The sequence below is a fragment of the Suncus etruscus genome, chromosome 1 (assembly GCF_024139225.1).
Source record: "Suncus etruscus isolate mSunEtr1 chromosome 1, mSunEtr1.pri.cur, whole genome shotgun sequence".
NCBI classification, from domain to species: domain Eukaryota; kingdom Metazoa; phylum Chordata; class Mammalia; order Eulipotyphla; family Soricidae; genus Suncus; species Suncus etruscus.
In genome coordinates, this window is record NC_064848.1 from 88,638,695 (window position 1) to 88,660,947 (window position 22,253).

Here is a 22,253-nt window from a genome sequence, read left to right on the forward strand (position 1 = left end):
AGTGGAAAGATGTTAGGCAAAAATTACAAAACTCACTCGGAGTTTCTTAGTACATTTAATATTATTGTATTACTTATTAACTATATTACTTAAGAAGAAACTTGACTTACCCTAACTTCATAACTATTGAATGTATGTCACTCCAGTCCAAAAAAGAAGAAAACTATATAAAGGGGCTGGAGCCATTGCACAGTGTGTTGGGCATTTTCCTTGCATGCAGCTGACCTGGGTTTGATAACAGCATCCCATATGGTTCCTAGAGCCTTCCAGGAGTAATTTCTGAGCACAGAACCTGGAACAAACTCTTGACCACCACTGGGTGTGGCTAAAAAACAAACAAAACCAAAAGCTATATAATAACATTTAAGCTACTTTAAGATTGCTACTTTGATTTACACTGGTCTTCACATAAGTGTAAGTCATCTATTTCCCTTGTGAATAAAGCATAGAATATTATAACCCTTTCTTTTTTTATGTCTCTTTATATTTTACCTCAATTCTTTGCTTCACTTTTATGTTTAATTTTGTCTATCAGAGACCCTGAAAAGTTACCATGATGTTTGAATTTGGAAGTGGTACAGTTTGTTGATTGCCATTGATGTAAACTGTGGGGCTTTATCAACTTTAACTTGTCTTTCCTCCCTTTTCAGAAACATGGGGATTTTTACAACTCCCTTTTCACTGTGTGCAGTAACACTCCAAGGACTCTCATGCATTTATCGAGATGTGCTATTCGAAGAGCATTGCACAGCAGATGTCATAAAGCAATTCCTTTGCTTTCCCTCCCAACGTCATTGAAAAAGTACTTGCTCTTAGAGCCGGAGGGAATCCTTTATTAAACCTTATGAGACAGAAGTTCCCAGTCTTAGATATTTAAATAGACTTGCCTGGTAGACACAGTTTGCATAATTAAAATAGTACTTAGGTGGATTATATCACTTTAGGGATTTCAAAAACCCTTTACAAACACTGTCATTAATCCTATGTATTGTAATGAGAGGAAATAAAGAAGAATTAAGGTTAAGGCATTCTCAAAGGCAAGAATAGATCCAGATATATTGATAAAACACTAATAATTATAGAGTGCTCTTACTAGGTGCCAATAGTTTTTGATAAAATTTTCATTTAAGATTTTATTTAAAATGGGACCTAGGTTGTCTTACAACCAAACTCATTTTCTCTCCCACCAGTGATAAGTTTACATTAGCTTTCAGTTGACAAGATAGAAGACTTCGTGATTATCTCTTAATCTCATTGTCTTCCATCAATTATCATTTAATAGTAATGATCATTGCTAGTTTGGCAAATTCTATTTCTTTTCAAGCCTTTCAAGTTATTATTTGTGTGTGTGTGTGTGTGTGTGTGTGTGTGTGTGTGTGTGTGTGTGTGAATAAGGCACAAGAGCTTAATCAAAGCAGATCAAATCAGGAGTTTTGGTCTAACTAGAAATTAGAACAAAGACCAATCCACTAATAGTGTAAAAAAAAAAGACTAAACATTTTATTATGCCTTTTATTGCGCCTGAGACTGGAGATGCTACCTTGAGCTGATATGACTTGTGCCCTCCAGAATCTCACTATGTAGCAGAGGATCTTGACATTTTATCAGAGTACTGCTGATCATGTAACAGGGGCAAGAGTACAGGTGTAGAGTCATTTTATGCATGCTTTTCAAGTTGTATTTGTGATGTTAGTTGTGACTTTTGCTTGGAAGCTTTGAAGAGTGAGGGAATGACATGAATTAGAGCAATTGCTTGCTGTTCTTAATGTTAATATGTTCATTTTGGGACTGGGATTTCCTGAACCATAGATAGTGTTTAATTTTACTCAGTTTCCTGTTTAGTGCCTCCCTAGATTCCACGAGAAAACTATTACACAAGCAAATTCTCTTATGTAAGAAGGAAGTTTTGGAAAATGAGTGCATGCAATGAAACTTTGAGGAGAAAGATTTAAATTGATTGTGTGCTCTCTTTGTTTTAGCATAGCACGCTATCATGTCAGAAAATTTAGCTAGATGTTAAGGAGCATGTTGCTAGCTAAGAAAACAAACAGACTTCTTGAGAATGGTAAAAGTTTGAGAAAGTTAGAAGACAGTGTTCTAATTAGACAATTTAGTGAGTAGTTTGCATGAAGATAAGTGCAGATTATTAACATCTGGTCTTCATGAGTTCTGAAGCCTATTCACTTTTTACTCATGCTCATTTTAGTACATTCATTGCTTCATTGTAGAGTTTAAAGCAAAAGCAACAAAGCACAATATAACCTATTATAATCTTTGTGACTGAGCAGGTTCACTTTGTGTGGTTCTGTCTTTTACTAACATTATATGCATGAATTTTATTTTCAGTAAAGATGACATCAATTAGTCCTTTGGCCTACCACTTCTGCTAGGATTTGAATACTCTACAGGCCATGTTGTTAAAGTGATGTTTCTTTAAGTGAGTTTTATTCAAGTATCTTGGATCAAATGAATTATATTAAAAAATAAGATCTATGTTATTAAATAGCATGTTAAATTCGTATGAACTATTTCTATAAGACATATTCTTTCGCCTTCTAGATTTCTTGACTAGGGTTGCATGCTTGCTTTCTGCCACTAAAACCCTTGTAGACAAAGGGAAGGGTGTTAATGGGAAAATAGTTTTAAAATCTTTTTGCTTGTGTTTAAAATTTTGCGCTAATCTAATATACAATACATGAGTAATTGTGAATTTTTGATTCATATGAATTAGAAATATTGCTTCATCTTTGAACTTAGATTTATTGGATATAAATAAAGATAAATAAAAAATAAAAAAGATCTTGTTTTCATTCATCTTTTTGAGTTGTTTACTTGTATCCAAGCCATGTACACCTGACTTTTAGCAACACAAATAATTATCCTTCCTTGATTTATGCAACATTTAGAAGAAAAAGAAGAATGAGAAAATATATTTGCTGATAACATTTTTCAAAAGAACATAAAAGGTAAATACATATCAAATACTCTCACATAGAGGTAAGGATATTTTAACAATAATAGAATTATATGACTAACATTCTCCTGTCTATCACAAACTGAATCTCCTGGGTTTCTCATTTCTCTTCATTCTCACCATTCATACAACACTGGGTAGTAGCAACCGAGTTAATTATCTCCTCATTATGCCTTTTTTAGTTTCTGTGAATAGATATCAAATGGTTTAAAAACAGGTCCTCTCTTCTCCAAGGTCTCCATCTTGGAGACCTAACTTGTTTTCACCCCTTCTTGGGATCATATATTTCTGCTCTATTTCTTAATCACCTAGTGTTACATATCAACTTTGTTCTTCCATCCTGAACCCAGTGTTTTCTTATAAAAATAACAACAGTCAAAAGGTGAGTGTAGGAATAAAAAAGTAATAAACCATTTTCAGTGGATTATCAGTGTTAAGACAAGAAACAATTGAACCTTAAATATTTGCAACTCTTCTCACTGTGAACTCATTAACAAAATTTTAAACTATCATACTTTCAAAAACTTTGAAAAAGAATAAAGATATTCACATTTTTCATTAAAAAACAAACAATAATTTCTGTAAAAGATTCATCATAATTTTCTCTAGGAGTACAAGCCATTGTTTTATAGTTAATGTTGAATATTCAATCTGCTACCAATTTACCTTGATTCATATACTGTCCTACAATTTTATTTTACTAATTGGGGAAATATTAGTGTTCCCCTGCTCAGTTTCTTCATTTGTAAAATGGGAATAATATTGGAACATATTTTAGAAGACTTTCATATGCAGATGTCCCTAACTGTACAATGTGGTTAGTGCCTAAATATATATTATGAATTAAAAATATTAAATAAAAATGATGCCTGAGAGTTGTGTTTTATTTCACTCCTTAGCATGAAAAGAATTTATTGTTGTGGTTTCTACTTAATGTGCATCACCTTCTAACAGTATTAAAATTCAAAAAGTGTAAGTTAGGGATTGTTTATAATTGTTTTAAGATCTAGGAACAGAAACATTTTAAATTCAGTTAAAATATTGTGCTTAGGTGTAAAGTGGAGACCAGTTACACTAGTATTCTGGGGGGGGGTTAAAGGAGAGAGATATGGGAGACATGCTGGGAACAGGAGTGGAGGGAGGACAACATTGGTGGTGGGAATGCCCTTCATTCATTGTCACTATGTACCATAAATAATTTTGTGTACTGAACTTTAGTCACAATAAAAATTAAAAAAATATTGTGCTTAAGGAGATGCAAATCAAAACAATATGACATACTATTTTATACCACAGAGACGGGCACATATCACAAAAAATAAGAACAATAAGTACTGGTGTGGATGCAGGGAGAAAGAAACTCTCACTCACTGCTGGTGGGAATACAGACTGGGCCAGCCATTTTTGGAAAACAATATGAACATTCATTCTTCAAAAAGCTATAAATAGAACTTCCATATGATCTAACAATACCAATCCTAGGGTTATATCCCAGGAACACAAAAACAATACAAAAATGCCCTTTGCACTCATATGTTCATCACAGCACTATTTACAATAGCCAGAATCTGGAAACAATACAGGTGCCTGACAATAGATGATGGCTAAAGAAACTGTAACATATCACAAAATAAAATACTATGCAGCCTTTAGAAAAAAGTCATGATATTTGCTTATACATGGCTGGACATAGAGATTATTATGCTGAGTGAAATGAGTCAGAGGAAACTGGATCGGCATAGAGTAATCTCACTCATAAATGAGATATAAAAAAAAAACGAGATAGTATGGAAATAATAATCCATAGACAATTGAGATAATTGTCAGGAGGTCCATCCCAGGATAGGAAGCTGCTGTAACAAAGAGCAGTGAGTGCAAGTAGAGTGGAGAGGGGTCTACTATGACAATGATGGTTGGAACTGATAAGTCTGAACAAAAACTCAGTGCTGGACAGGGAGAAAGTGACATGCAAAGCATACTCCATTAATAATAGTGCAAAAGGAAAGTGTAAGAAAGGTAAGATAGATGATAGATAGATAGATAGATAGATAGATAGATAGATAGATAGATAGATAGATAGATAGATAGATAGATAGATATAAATATAGAGAAATAAATAGATAGACAGGGGTGGGTGGTTGGGAGGAAATGGGAGACATCAATGGCAGGAAGGTGAAGGGTGGTGTACATTCTATGAACAATATTTTGTAACGACATGCTTAAGTAAAATTTTAAAAAATATTGTCATACTTTCAGTTTTTACATATTGGAGTAACATGTTCTGAAGTTCATGAAAGACTTAAATTGTTAATATTTAGACACATAAATGTATATAATATTTTAATTGGGAAATAACTTGCAGAGCTCTATAATGTGTCAGGTACTTTACTGACCTCCGAAATCAGAGAAAGAACTAGACAGGTCAGAGTTATGACTTTTTCTGAGATAGTGAATAGAGATGAAATAGCATTAATTTTAGCAAAAAAAATTAATTAATTTATAAACTTACAGAATTTAAATGGATTTGCTAAAGATGTAATGATTTCTTTTACTATTTCATAAGGACTTTGAAGTTACTTGAAACTTTCTATAGACAGAGAGAATGGAGCATCTTTTTCCATCTTCAATGAGGCAAAAAGTCAGAGCAAATGAACATTCAGTAGATAAAATTTTGATTAGCATTGAAGTTCCTAGAGGTGAGGTTATTTTAAAAAACAAATAAATGAATATTCTGGAGCACTGGAGAATTTTATTTAATTATTCTTTGATTTATTCAGTTATTTATTTATTTATTTTTGGTTTTTGGGCCACACCCGTTTGATGCTCAGGGGTTACTCTTGACTAAGCACTCAGAAATTGCCCCTGGCTTGGGGTGACCATATGGGCTGCCGGGGGATCGAACTGCGGTAGTGATCTTACTTTGGCTAGCACTTGCAAGGCAGATACCTTACCTCTAGCGCCACCTTGCCAGCCCTGATTTATTCAGTTCTTATATTTAAGTCATTCCATGTAAAATGTAAAAGAAAACGTTTTAATACTGTCACTGCAAGATGCACTTTTAGTAGCCTGTTTTTATTTTTATATGGATATAAAAATTCTTTCTATGAAATAGGTATTTCATAGGCTTAAGAATATTTCTTAGTGATGGACTTCTTACTTGTATGTCTGAGTTTTAAACCCAGAACTGCCAATATTAGAAATTATAGTTTATAAATGAGTTGAATTTATGTTTATAATAATTATTGATTGGAAATACTTGCCAAAACTATATATTCAAAGAGAAACTATCACCATCTTTTGTTGATTGTCACCAATGAGAATCAATAAAGATAATATATAAAAGCACAAAAGAGTTGCTATTTACTATTTTTTCTTTCTTCCTTCTTTCTACCTCCCTCCTTTCCTTCCTCCTTTTCTTCCTCTTTTCCTTCCTCCCTCCTATTTTCCCTCCTCTCCCTAGTTTTCTTTCTTCCTTCTCTACTTCTTCCTTTTCTCCCACTGCTTTCCTTCCTTCAGTCCCTGGAATGTATATGCTTAAATTTCTTTCTTAGAAGTTAGATTTCTACAAAAAAAGTTAGATTTCTAAAACACTCACATTGGATGACATTTTTATAACTATGTGCAGATACAGCCAAGGAAATAATGTACTATTGACCTTTATATTTTCTAAATGAATGACACTGAATATTAATAATTATTAGGAAGGGAATAATTGAGAAAAACTATAATCAGAAGTTATTTATCATTGAGGAGGAGAAGATAAGTACTAGGCACCTTCTCAAAGTTTAGAAACCCATGTACTTATTAAATTCAAAATAAAAGATAAAACAATAACACAGTTTATTTCAAGATTTAAGGGGATCTTAAAGTTCAGTGTTGGCTCTAACAATTCTCATGACAATGATAAAGAGAGAAATACAATGCCTATCTCAAAGACAGGTACAGATTGGAGGAGGGGGAAAATAGGGGATAATGATGGAGGGAAAATTGCACTGGTAAAGGGAGGTGTGTATTTTATGGCTGAAACCCAGTTACAAACATGTTTGTAACCATGGTGCTTAAATAAAAAAATATATAAATAAAAATAAACTAGGATCATTAGTTCAAAAATAGACAGTTGGTTTATTTTTAGTACTGTCTATTTTTAGTCTATAAAATAGACTGTTGGACTGACCAACAGTGAGAACCACTGGGTAGTAAAACTAATGGACAGGGGAGGTAGGACATTGAAACTACAGTAACTCTTTAAATACAAATCTTTCCAGGTGTTGGGTTCAGATAGAATGACTTCTCTGGACTACATCAGCTGAATTACTGTTATTCCTTATGGGTTCAAACAATGGGAAGACCATCGAGAGACTGAAGGAAGGTAGAAACTGAAGATTAGACTACTTCATGGTTACCTGCTCTGGCTCCTTTTGGTGATACGTAAATTCTTTTTCTAAGGCCAATGCTCCTGTTGAAGCCCTTCTTTTATGCAATTGTTCCCCTATAAGTTTAGTCATTGATTCATCCACCTTTATCTTCATTCCTATGGATAATCAAAGCTTTGTCTTACTGTATCTTTTTTTCTCCCTTTGAAGGTTTCAGCCTTCCTGGATATAAATACTTGCATTTCTCTGATGCATTTGTCTGCAATCATATCCATTGAGTACATCATCCATTTCCTCTAAATATCTAAACTGTGACTGATGCACACAGAAAAACTAAAATGTCTCACCTTGGCAAGAGCTGTGCTAGTGGTCCAGATGATGAAGAGTTGTTGGCCAGTAGACCAGTTGTCAGAATATAGGTGATGAGTTGGTTTTGGTAATAAGAATGGAAAAGGTGGCATTTAAAGTTGAGTGCATAGCTTCAGTGAAGGGTGAGGGTCAGAAATATACATATATGATTCCTTCTTACCAATTAAAAAAAACTTGATCGAAGTAAGTGGACATTTGTTGGTAAAAGCAGAATATGAGATTATCAAGGCTGGGTGGTACCAAATTATAAAATGTCTTGAATAAAGGGGAAGTACTGGGGCCATTGATAGCATATTGATAGATTGATAGCACAGTGTTAAGTTTGCTTTGCATTCAGCCTACCTAGTACTGACCAACCCAGGAGTAACCCTGATGTGCCCCCCCCCCCAAAAGGGGAAGTACTCCTGGAAACCAGAAAACCAGTAGTATATATATTAATATCTTTATTTATACATTTGATTACAAACATGATTGTAGTTGGGTTTCAGTCATATAAATAACACCTCCCTTCACCCATGCAACATTTCCATCACCAATGCCCCAAATCTCCCACCTCCCTACATCATGTCTTTTATTTTTCTTAAAACCCATAGATGAGTGAGACTATTCTGCGTAATATACCAGTAGTATATTATTATAATCATCATCATAATTATTTTCCCATCTTTTAATTTGTGGCAATAATTATATAGTCAAACTATGTGACCTTTACAGGCTATAACATTCAGAGAATTTTCATGATGTTTAATATAAATAGTGGCTTTATCATCACCCTCAACTGTTCTACATCAAAATAAATCCAAAAGTAAAGATTTAAATTTGAAAGTTTCCTAAACAACTAATCCCTTTCTTCTAGAGTTAGTCTCTAATTTTAGGGGTCCTCAAACTACAGCCCGAGGGCCACATATTGTATTTATTCCATTTTGTCTCTTCACTTCTAAATAAGATATATGCAGTGTGCATAAAAATTTGTTCATAATTTTTGTTTTTACTATAATCTGGCCCTCCAACAGTCTGAAGGACAGTGAATTCTGGCCCCCTGTTTAAAAAGTTTGAGGACCCCTGCCATATGGAATGTTTAACTAAAGCAAAAAAAAAATAGAAAAGGAATTATAACCTTGCCCTTTTTGAACAGCAAAATGAAAGGCATTTCTTTTAAAAGAGGATATTTCCTTTCCAGGGTATAAGAAAATGAAGAATAAAGGCAACATTTAGAGTTCTAAAACTACTTATTCTTGCCACAGCAGTGGTCAAATGATAAATTGTTTACAGAAGCACTGACATAATTAGTCTTCAGGGCACCAGAGTTCCCCCAATCTTGAAGTCAGAGGGATAATGAAAGGCCACTTAGGATAATCTATCAGGGAAAATTTAAGCAGCAGCAAATTATTTCTAAGTAACCTTTGCTTAGATCTACCTTAAAGATAAAACCCCCCAAAACCCTGCAAAGTGTTTGCTCCCATGTATTATAAATACTGTCTGGAAAATCCAGGAATGTGAACTGTGGAATACAGAAGGTCTGATTTTTAATCCTGATTATATTTAACCTTCCATCACTGTTATATTAATATCTCTTAATTTAATCAAGACACTTAAGTCAGTTTATTAACTTGAATATAAATTTATTTGATTTACCTACCTGATTTTTGTAGGCTTTTAGGGAAACTTAATTAAATAACACATATAAAATATTTAAAATTATGACTTGTATTTATTGCATTTATTTATTGTATTCATTTATCAATAAATATTCAGACTAAGCCCATTTACTGCTATCTTGTATCAGTTGGTCCTGATGGCATTGAGTAAATAGAATATATGGTAATCTTCAGCCTCTGAGTCATTCATATACACAGGCCAGAAAAGTGACCACATTTATTTATCTTTATTTTTTTTTACTACAAAACGTCACTGCTTTTAATTTCTGTTTTAACTATGTGAATGGTTTCTACTCTTAGAAATTTAGCCTGAAGGAGGCAGAAGACCTTGTCTTCCCTGTTATGAACAATAGTTGGTACCTTTCAACTCTAAAGTCAGCCCCTGAGAACACTAAAAGCTAAAACTCAGAAAAGACCAAAAATATTCTTTTAACAATGTTATAAAACTTCTGGTTACAATTTCAAACAAATCTGCTTTGCTCCAAACTATAAAAAGATTGAAGAATCAATGAAGCCTGGGTGATAGCACAGTTGTAGGGCATTTGCCTTGCACACTACTGATCCAGGACAGACCTGGGTTTGATCCCCAGTGTCCCATATGGTCCCCCGAGCCAGGAACTATTTCTTTTTTTTAATTATGTAAACAATGTTGCAAAGAAAGAGGACAAGGTGAAGTTACAGTGGAAGGACAGTCACTCAAAAACAGAGTTCTCAAAAGAAATCCCCCTGCTGACACCTTAATTTTGAGCTTACAATCAAAGAAAAATAAAACAGAACCCATGTAGAATTACTTTGTCCCTCAAGACCCCAGATTGTAGTACATTATATTTCTTAGAGGTACACAAAGCAAACTAAAGCCATACAATTTATATAACTCCTTAAATTTGAAGACATAGTAGTTTTTACATTTCCATGCACATGCATATTAGTTTAAGTTAACCTCAAAAGTTTAAGTGGTTTTTTTTTTAAGGTTTAGAGTCAAAGGAGCACAGTAAAAATGGTGTTAGAGTGGCAATTATCGTTTGCATAGGCCCATCAAAGTATGGGGACATGAAAAGGAAAAGCCTTGGCCTAAATTCAAGGAGACCATACCCCTGAAGTTTCCCAATATAAGACCAACTCTAGGCTCCAGGCAAACTAGTTTTTCCAATCCAGGTTATTGTCTGTAGTGCCAATACAGTTTTATTTTTCACACAGTCTCTGTTATTGGTATCATGTTTCTGTATTGAAGATCCTGAAATCTGTATATCCTACATTGAAGTCAGTATGGTGTGGAGTGTTCTCTACTTTTAACTCACAATTAAAGGGCAATGCAGAAAGCCCTGTCCAGTAAGCAGGTCGTTGTTGTTGGTTAAGTCTTCTCAGTGTTAAGGGAAGACTCTTTTGAGTAGATCGATGTCAGAGCAGCAATAGGGCCTTCCCTGGTAGAGGATTGCTTCCAGGTGATGTCATAGACAACTTTGGATGTTTCATAGATGGCTTCCCTGGTTTAGGGGTGAATAGAGAGTGCCCATACTTCTGAGGCCTGTGCCAGGTCATCATGTCAATGTTCAGTGTGTAAGGTCCCATTGCACTACAAGATTTGTGTGTTCCTATCTCTATTAGATAAGAACTTATTTGTATGTATAGTATTTTCCATTTTAATGTGCCTATGCAAGCAAGGAATAATGGCATGTGGCATTATCAGCACATAAGGGGGCCACAAGAACAAGTCCAACAATCCCCATGACTTGGTTCAAACATAAGCATTAAACTGAGGGACTGTTTCACCAAAATTCCGTATTGAACAGTTCACAAAGAGAAAAGATAAAAAGTGGGAAAAATAAACTATCTAACTTAAAACAGTGGACACAAGTGTCACCGTTTAAAGGGATATTCAATAATAGTTATAGTGGTTGAGGGAATATATCTACAATATTCAAAGGAGATATGTATGTCCCTTTTATGTCATTAGAAACAGTCAGGAGGAGGTGCTGAATCCTGGACACCACTTTGGTCTGTGATTTAGCCTTTTGGAGTCTGCAAAATGACTCCCCGCAGTTCCATATAGGAAAAATGCATTTGAGTGGGAACTAATCAGAAACCTAGTATGGTAGCAACCACAGTTACACTATGAAAGAAGAGGCCGAGAGGTCGCTGAGAGTAAACAAGTAGGAAAAGAGTACTGGTCTCTTCCCAGCCTGAGAGTCCATCCTCTCATTTTTATTTAGAATATATATGGTATGCCCCCACGCAGTTTTTAAAATGGAGACCAATGAGAAAAAAAATTACCAGTGAATGTCCCCACATACACCAGTGCTGCATCGGCCAGCCCTCCTCCCCATGTGTCACCTCCTTAGTGTAGGGAGAGAAAGGGGGAAAGCCTGAGAACCACTATAGAGTCCACCTGGGCCGGCAACTAGGGAAGGCCTGGAGTTCCGGGGAGAAATAGGGGAATGGCTGGGGGCCTGCCAAGCCTCCCAGCACCCCTAAGCTCTGAGTAGGTCTCTGGCATGGGGTGTCCCTTAATCCCATACCTGGGAAGAGTTGGTCTCCAGGATCAAGGAACCGGAAGCTACCTATCTGCCCAGCCTCCTCCCCCTACTACTCCCCCCTAGAGTAGGGAGGGGCGGGAAGCTTGAGGGTCCCAATAGACTCCACCTGGAACCCACTTCTGGCCCCCCAAACTGGCACTTAGGGGAGGCCTGGAGTCCAGGGGAGAAATAGGGGAACATCTGGGGGCCTGACAAGCCTCAAGTACCCCCCCCCAGCTAGGGAGTAGGCATCTGGCATGGGGTGTCCCCTAACCCCATACCTGGGAAGAGCTGGCCTCCACGATCAAGGAACCAGAAGCCACCTATCTGTCCCCAGGAACTATTTCTAAGTGCAAATTGCATAGCCAGGAGTAACCCCTGAGCATCACTGGGTGTGGCCAAAAAATAAACAAAAAAATTGAAGAATCAACAGATTTAGAAGCATTGATTTTTAGCCCAGTGCTATATAATTTAGGAAAAGCAAAAATTGCAGTTAGTTTTTCTTTGTACACTGAAATAAACAATTTTCTATTAATTCAATCTCTTTAATTTTTATTTCTTTCCTTCTTGATTTGCTCCCCTTTCCTATCTTCTCTTCCTTTACTGCTTTTGTCTCTTATCTTTCTAGAGTATATTGTTTGTCACTGCTTTATCAGGATCTCAGAGTAAATAATGTCAAGATTCTGTAGGTCTCAGAGCCTGTATATGCTGAAAAATTTTACCTTGGGTACAGAAAGGTGACATTTAAGATATTCAAGAATTTGGAAATCTTGTGCTTCTTTCTTCCTATCTAATTATTCCTTTATTTTCATAATTATGGAAATTTTTTGCAAGTTTTTTTTTCTAGCAATAGTACCCAAATGAAAGATCAAACTCAAGCCAGAAGTAAAAAGGAGCAACAAGGAGAAACATCTGCAAAAGTCTTAGAAACACTTTTGACTTTTCCAGTGATGTTAGGAAAATCTCTAATCTTATGTCCCAAATGATACAAAAGTCAGACAACTCAATAAACGTACAAAGGTGATCCCTTTGTAAGAAGGAATAATCTAGCATAAGACTTGACCACATAGAATGAAATGTGGGAGTTAGACATTATGGTGTTAAAATTTTGCCTTGTTGTTTACTTTCTAAGAGACGGTTGCCCTTTATTTGATTTGTAAATGCTACCATGGAAGAAAATGTTTTACACACACACACACACACACACACACACACACATGCACGCACACACACACCCCTAGCTAACAAATGTAAGAAAAAAACTACAATGTATACATCTGAATAAATTAAGTGAATTTATATTTGAGTTTCCAAGAGTCATTAGGGTATTTTTTTCTGTCTGGATCAGGATTGAATGTCACACTTAAGCACTCGTAAGCATATTCTATATGTATAGGTAAACTTTTAAAATTTAATTAATTTTAAACAATGCTTAAGCTGGAGTTCTTCTAAATAACAAGTGTGCCTGAAATGTCACTTATTACATCTTTGACAGAAAATCAAAATAATCTTTCCTGTTGAACCCAAACCCAATCTTAGAATCTCTCTTCTATGAGGAGTTCAGAAGTTTATCAACTGTTTTCCTGACAAAAAGACTCCTTCAATCTTGCTTATTTCTGTAACTACCCTGTTCTTCTAGTTAGCTCCCCTATTTATGTAATTTTCACCCTCAGGTCTCCCATCCGGAGACATACTGGGTACCCTCAGGGCTACATGGCCTGTTGAAAAATACTTAGCTACACTGTCATTGCCAAATATTTGAAATTGATAGGCATGATGAAATCTTTGTCATCTTTGGATTCTACACTCAAAGTTCTCACAAGCCATCGGCAGATACTATGTAAACAAAAAGGCTGGAAGAATTAATGACATGATAATTACTTGTGCAAACTTATTTTTTAGTGTGTAGGAGGGAGCATAGAATTTTGACAATTATTGAGCTACTTACTGAACTTGAAATCTACAGGTGAAAAATGTCACAGCCACCAGGGGGCACTGATGAGTTAATGGCACTTGCCTTGGGCTGGACATTTCAGATAACTGAGACACTTAAACACCTAAGCTCCACCTCCTTAGTTTAATATGTTAATATTAAATGTTAATATGTTAATTAGTTTAAGTGGCTCACTAATCAGATCATAGTAAATGCTTAAATGTCTACCTAACTAGGCTATAACCTCTTCAAAAGAAGGAACTGGCACCTCATCAAGTTTTTTTGTTTGTTTATTATTTGGTCTACACCTCAGTTCTCAGGGCTTGCTCCTGGCTCTGTGATCTGGCTCAGAAATCACACCTGGTGGGTTCCAATGACAAAATGTGGTGCCAAAGATTGACCCTAGGTAGACAAGACGAACCCAACCTACTCTGGCCCTTCATTAGTTTTTAAAAGAATCAAGAATAAATGCGGGCTGGTCCAAGTGCAGAGGTGTTTACAATTATTGATCACAGCCAGTTACAGATTTCATTGTTCCTTCTCCACTCCTATTGCTTAACTTGACTAAAAAACTTGCCTTAACTTGCCTAAAAAAAAAAAGAATAAATGCATATATGCAACTGCACAATTTTTAAATATGTAATTGGATATATATTTTTACCAATGCAATCAATGCTTTATTTGGGATAAATAACTTACTTATTATTCCAAAATGTTCTCTAAACATTTTTTAATGCCCAGTATTGAAAATATGGTCTGACACCTGAAATACATACACTATTGCCAAGCCAATATTCCCACAATGTTCTTATTGCTTTCTCCCTAAAACAATTCTACTTCCCCATATGCAAAATTATACTATTTTTATCATTAAAGTTTAGTTTTAATTCTGTTCAGTCTCATAGATATGGTATAATATAGTGGATATCTTTTGTATCTGGCTTCTTTAAATAAATAAATAAATAAATAAGCTTAATAACAAAAATATTTTCATATTTTTATTTTATAAAATAATTTATAAAAAATTTATTTTTTACATATATCAGTAGTTTATACCTCTTGATAGCTTAGTAGTATTTCATTGTATAAATAAACCACAATTGTCTAATATAGTCTTGTTAATGAATAGTTATTCCTAGTCTAAATCTAGAACAATGGTAGGTATAATGGTTATGTTATAGTCTAATTGGATAATTTATGCTATTCAGCTTTTTGGTCAAATATCAGTCTGGATAGTGGTGTGAAGTTTTCCTTCTTTATTTCTTATGTAAAAATAACAATTTTAGACTTAAAATGTCTCAAATTCACAATATCTTATATTATGAAGATAGATTATACTTTATAATACAGGCAGGCTTCATCCAATGAGAAAAATATTTAAGAAGTAAGAGTGATTTCTCAAGAAGAAAGATTATTCCTACAGAAAACCGACAGATCATTGACTATAATGAGACCACCATTTTGGGATCAGAGACATAGTACAGCAGGTAGGGATTGCCTTTTAGGTGGCTGACCTGCTTATTTGATCCTGGGCACCAATGACACTGCCAGGAGTGATCTGTGACCTCAAAGCTAGGAGTAGGTCCTGAGTACTTCTGGATATGGTCCCAAAACAAAACAATAGCAAACTATTAGAAATTAACTAGAAAACTAGTTTTCTAGTCTCCAGCTTACCTTGCTGATTGAGATGTGTTTGCCCTGAAATCATGAATTAACCCCTTACAAATATGTCTGTCTATCTCTCTATTTCTCTACACCCCCACATACACAGTTATTGGTGCAGTACTCTCTGAAGAGCCATAAGTAATAAGTAATATAAATGGCAAACTACTGCTATGAATTTTCTTGTTCAATTCCATTTATGAAAAAATATTTATACCCCTTGGATAAATATTTAAGAGTACAAACAAAAGGTCAGTCAATGATATATATTTAGCTTTATAATAAATCATTAGTTTTTCAAAGTGATGTATATTTTTTTAGTAACACATGAGAGTTTTCATTAATAATACACTAGTAATACATGAGAGTTCTGGTGGCTGCAGATACTTGTCAACATTTGATGGTATCAGTCTTGCAACGTTAGCAGTTTTCATGATATCTCTTTAAGGTTTTGATTTCATTTCATTTTCTGAGGGTAAATAATCTTAAATACCTTTTCATATTCTTTTTATATTTGTTTATCTTTGTAATTTGTATCCTTTTTATTACATATTATTACATATTTAGTTAGTATAGCTTGACTGATTACATACATATTAGGTCTATTACTAAAAATGTGTTATTTAATTCTTTTAGTTATTACTTATGGAAAATCTAATATGGAAAATAAAATAGTTTTAGTTATTTTACATATTTTAATTCATTTAATTATACTATAATGCTATCAAAATAGTATTGCTTTTTATTTATTTATTTATTTATAGTTTTTAGGTTTCATCTGGCATGATCTGAGCTCAAGGATTGCTCCTGGTGGGTTCTAGGGATTATATGGGATGCTAGGGATCAAATCTGTGTCAGTTGCATGCAAGGCAAACACCCTACCTGATGCACCTTTGCTGCCAACCCTTGTTTCTCTGTTTTACAGGTAAAAAATATAATATTGAGGAATTACATAAATTCCCAGGCCCATACTACTAATTATAAGTTGTAGGCAGGATTCAAGTTTAGTCACTTCCATACTCAAGTTATATATTTTGTTTGAACCAATTAATTGTATTAGGTGTACCTATCTTACCACTAGAATAGATTCTAAGAACAGAGATCTTAGCATCTTTGCAGTCTATTACTAAAACCCCACAATATTTTGTCTGTTTGGCAACCACACCTATTGTACTAATTCCTAACTATAATCTTAGTGTTTACTCCTGGCAATAATTGGGGAACCATCTGTAGGGCAGGGAATTGAACCACTATACTATGTCTCTGACTACTCTACAATATTTTGGCTGGATTTTTTTCTTTAAACTACAAGACAAGACAAGAGAATCTATTCCCTGCTCACCAGCCACAAGAACTTCTCGGTATTCTGATAACCCATTTTTCTGTTTACTGGAAACCTTAGCAACTGTTCATTGCTCCATAAGCCAAGTTGACTAATCTCTTCTACAGCTCAGATTCACTCTCCTGAAAAAGGAGTGCAAGGAACAGGAGTAAATCAGTCCCTTCCAACTGGCAGTACCCAGAGCTAGTGCTAATCTGTGTTATCTTAGCTCCCACAGGATGAGTAATCATGCCTAAGATCAGAAGTAGGCTAGCCAGAAGATCTAACCCTAGAAAACAGGTGCAAGTTTCAGTATCAGAATAAGAGGTTAGCTGAAACTCAATCTTTATTTATGCTTACAACAGAATCTTTTTAATCATAATTTGCAGGGACATTCAGGTTTCATAAAGACTGATCTTTCTACCAGTTAGTAACTATCACAGAAATAACAGAAATGTGCTCAGCCTGAACCAAGGATAACTGAATTTGAGAGTACATACACAGTGGATCTGAGCCAAAGATGTCTTCCTGACACCCCCCAGATAGGCAATAGATGACACCAGTGACTAAACCAGTTCATGCATAGTGAGTTGCACACATAAACATGTTTTTGAGGCCCTTTATACACTTAGCTGGGGAACACACTGTTCTCTGTGGAAGATTGCCAGAAACTTATGAGAGATTTAGATCAAAGCCAAGAACAGACACTAACTCTTTCTCTTGCTTCAAAGGGGCACTGTCCTATGCTGGGTTGCCAATACTCTGCTCCTTGATTCTCTAAACTTTGCAAAGCAAAGTTTGCAAACTATGTCCCTGCATTTCTCAATCCATTGGCTAGTTTTTAAGTGATTATTTGAGGGCACTATACATCTTGGAATAACTGCTATTCAATGCTAATTGCAAATATGTTTCTTCTAGTTTAGTGTTTTTCATCTTAGTGCCTCAGGCTATGAACTTTTGTAACAGCACCAAAGAGACAAATATTAACCCTTCTCATTTCAGATGTACAAGAAAGTTTTAGTAGCTGCCTGTTCCTATCAATTTTTTGCCTTTGCTTCATTAAGAAATGTGAAGGAAATTCAGATAATTAAGGCAAAGTTGGAAGAAAACCTTACTCATATTTTATTGTGTAATTGTATCATGTTTTAAAACATATATATGTACAAATATACACACAACTATTCTTTTTTTGGGGTGAGGAAAGATGGTTTTTTTTGGACACACTAAGAGGTGTTCGGGGCTTATTCCTGACTCTCTACTCAGTGATCACTCCTGGTGGTACTTGGGGGACCCTATGGGGTGCTGGGGATTAATTCCAGGTTGGCCACGTAGAATATGAGCCCTATCCTCAGTACTGTTTCTCCAGCCCCAATTTATAAATACTTTTGCATACAAATATTGCACTAAAGGGTGATTAGTACTAAGTATCATCATCATATTTTTATTTTAATTTACTTTATTTAGGTCCTGAGCTAACAAAATTGTTCATGATTGAGTTTCAGTCAATGTACAATGTACACTAGCCTTCATAGTACATATATTCCACTACAGATATACCCAGTATCCTCCCACCTACCTACCTACCACCTGCTTCTGGAATTGACATTCCACTTCTCTTCCTCTTCCTTTTTTCCTTTTATATACTGTGATTTGCATTATTGTTAATGAAATAGTACTATGAATATTATTTTATCTCCATTCATCATCCAGTTCTTCAAAGTGATCAGTTCAAACTATCATCGTCATAGTGGACCCTTCTTTACCCTAACTTCATTATTCCACTATTTGTGGCATGCTTCTTACCATGGACTGGTCGTCCTGGCCTAAATCTCTATTGCTTTTGGGTATTGTTACCATTACATCTTTTATTTATCTTATATTCCACAAATGAGTGAAACTATTCCATCTTTCATGATCCCTCCAGCTCATTTCATTCAGGGCTCATTTCACTCAGCAAAATACTCCATCCATGTATAAGCAAATTTTTTGACTTTATTTTTTCTAACACGTGCATAGTATTCCATTGTGTAGATGTACGACAGTTTCTCAAGCCACTCATCTGTTCTTGGGCACTCGAGTTGTTTCCAGATTCTGATTATTGTAAATAGTGCTGCAATGCCAACATAGTTTTTTTAAAAAAAATTTATTTAATTAAAGAAATATGGTTTGCAGAAATGTTTATAGTTGAGTTTTAGACATAAAATATTTCAACACCAATCCCACCACTAGCAACAACTCCCATCACCAGTGTTCCCATACATGCCCCACCATGTCTACTCATTGTTTTTCACCTTGAAAGGCACATTAAAAAGTTTGATGATTATAGCTTTAGATCTCATGTTATCTATGTCATTGAGGTGCCATTAGTTTTTTCACTAAAGTTTCACATAATACTTATAATAATTTTTTAAAATATTGTATTGAAATCATTGTGATTTACAAAGTTCTTGAGTTTTAGACATACAACATATCAGAGTCAAGCCCACCACCAGTGTTAATCTCCCTCCACCAAATGTTCCCAGAGTGCATTTCAGACCACCATCCTTGCCCCTAGCCTGCCATCATAACAGGCCCATTTTAAGTTTTAATTGTTAAAGTTTGGCTGTCATGATTTCATTATTGTTAACTCTGGGTTGGATATTCAGATCTCTTTTTTTAACATCATCAATGCACCTAAGACCAGTTGGCCCCAGCCCCACAATGCTTCATATTTGTGTTTATCTTCTTCCAATCAATTTTTTTTTCTTTCTCTTCACTATATTCTGGGGCCAAAAAGTGTTAAAAAAAAAACTCCCATTTAAGCCATAGCATTTTTTTTTTTTGTGGTTTTTGGATCACACCCGGCAGTGCTCAGGGGTTATTCCTGGCTCCATGCTCAGAAATTGCTCCTGGCAGGCACGGGGGACCATATGGGACACCGGGATTCGAACCGATGACCTTCTGCATGAAAGGCAAATGCCTTACCTCCATGCTATCTCTCCGGGCCCAAGCCATAGCATTTTTAATGCATTTTAAATACCACATATAAGTGATATCATTCTATATTTATCCTTCTTTATTTATTCTTCTTTGGCTTACTTCATTTAACATAATATCTTCCAGTTCCATTTATGTTGTTGTAAATTGCATGATTGCATCATTCCTTAGAGCTATATGTAGTATTCTATTTATATATGTATGACATCTTAATTATCTACCCCTCTGTTGTTGAAAATCTAGATTGATTATAATTCTTAGATATAGTACTGAGTGCTACACTAAATAATGTTGTGCATACATCCTTTTGTCTCAGTGTTTTTTAAGATACCCAAAAGTGAGATTTCTGTGTCATATGGAAGATCAATTCTTAGTTTACTGAGAACCCTCCATATGGTTTTCCATAAAGGTTGGACCAGGCAGTGTTCCCACCAGCAGTGAATGAGAGTTCCTTTTTTCTTACATCCCCACCAAAACTAATTGTTTCAAGTATTTTTGATATGTCATTCTCACTTGTGTAAGATGATATTACATCATGGTTGTCTTAATTTGGATTTCCCTAATGACAAGACATAATGAGCATTTTTTTATGTCCCTGTTGACCATCTGTTGATCTTCCTCAGAGAAGTGTCTGTTTATTTCCTCTCCACATTTTTTGGAGTTTTTAGATTTTGTGGAATTAACCTTTGTATATTCTGGATATCAAAACTTTTTTCTGATGTGTACAACAACTATTTTGAAAAATAAGAAAAAGCTTGGAACAAATGTTGCAATGATTATGCCTAATTTTCTTATTGTCTATTGTAGGACAGCTTTACAACTAAATATTTAAAACTATTTCAGTAAAAATCATATGTAATTTAAAAATATTTAAAATAACATTTTAAAAATATTTAAATAAAATCTTATTATATTTACACAGGATATAATATTTTGAAAATTATATAGGCAGTTGCTATATTTGCACTAACTAGCTCCATAAACTCACTCTTTTCTCAAAAGCGATGTATAACAAGCTGTGAAAAATCATAGGTATAAGGCAATTCAGTAGAAAGCTGTCAATCTTAGGTGGCCCAAGACCTTGCCCTGCTTGTCACACCTACTGTAACAATCACCCAGAATAACTGTTTTGCCTATGGCCCTGCTTTACTACTCCTCTACAATTTTCTTTGAAGACATCAATCTGACCAAATTTCAGATATGCTGATGTTTGGATTGATATCACCAGGGCTTTCTGAAATGAGTGTAGAGTAGACACTCTCCCTTTGTATCTTCCTTCTTCCTGGAAGACTGTAATCATGCCCACAAATACAGTCACCATGTTAACACCAGTCCAGTTAACACCAGATTCAGTCTTTCTCAATTGAGATGTAAACCAAGCTCAGGGAAGCATGTTAAGGATTCTTCTATGGAGAAATTTTATATACTACATGCAATTGCAAATTATTGAAAGACAAGCCCAAGCAGGATAAGCTGATTCTGGTCTTTCCCCCACCCCTGATTCTAGACTTTGAACTTGCTATTTGGTCTCACATATAAGTGGAAAGAAGCCTCATGAGTATAAATTTCCAATATGTGAAAGAAATATTTTAGTTACTATATATTTTACAATACAAATGCAATAATTACAATGACATTTTACTAAAATATGTGCCTGAGTCAGACTGAAGGAACTGTTTTACACTGGATTGTGCTTGGTGCCAGAATATTTTCCAAAAGACATATTGATGGTCAGAAATAAATGACTTTGCCATTTTACCATTTCTTAATTATGGCCCTGGAATTATTCATTCCCATTGCTTTTTTCTTAAATAAAATTTTGTTGATATCTATAATGTACCACCTTGGAATTCTTGGATAATTCCATGTTTTTAATACTGTCATCTCCATAGGAGCACACCAATCTAGATGCCAACGTGTATCTGAAGACACCTAATTTTCAGAAACAAAAGAAGTAACAGAATAATCACGAGCAACAGAGTAGTTTCTTCTGACAATGACTTAATGACCTCATTGTGAAATACAATAATTTTTATAAAATTTTTGTTGTGCATTCTTTTTTCTCTTCTATTTTTTCATCCTTTTCTTTTTCTAAAAAAAAATAATTTCATTCCCACTTACCTGAAATAAATGTATTATGATCAAGCTATGTCTAGTATGGGATCCTTGGTCTTTAAATAAATTAATTTACATATAAAAAGAAATCAAAATAATTTTAAAAAGTTTAATACATATGATAAATTTATAGTATGGTCTTAAGAATAGCTTATATCAGTAATTTTTACCTTTGAGGGTGAACCTGACTTTGATTCAAAAATTTCCAGCAACTAGAAATGTTTCTTTCCTATTTTTTTATCACAATGTTGATATAACTATAAATCAAATTTGCATATTTTCTTCTGAGTCTTTTATTGTTAAGTAATCTCACTACTGTGTGATTATACAAAATAATATTTTTAAATTTAGTCTTATTG

At 34.7% G+C, this 22,253-nt stretch overlaps 1 protein-coding gene across 1 annotated transcript in view; it reads left to right on the forward strand.

Moving 5' to 3' along the window:
- The window catches only part of ASB4 (ankyrin repeat and SOCS box containing 4), a 102,875-nt gene extending 100,078 nt beyond the window's left edge, over positions 1 to 2,797 (forward strand). Inside the window, exon 5 of the mRNA XM_049784688.1 lies at positions 651 to 2,797. Within this exon, the coding sequence (XP_049640645.1) occupies positions 651 to 839 (189 nt within the window). The 3' untranslated portion in view covers positions 840 to 2,797. The remainder of the gene's footprint in view (positions 1 to 650) is intronic.
- Positions 2,798 to 22,253: the final 19,456 nt, after the last annotated feature.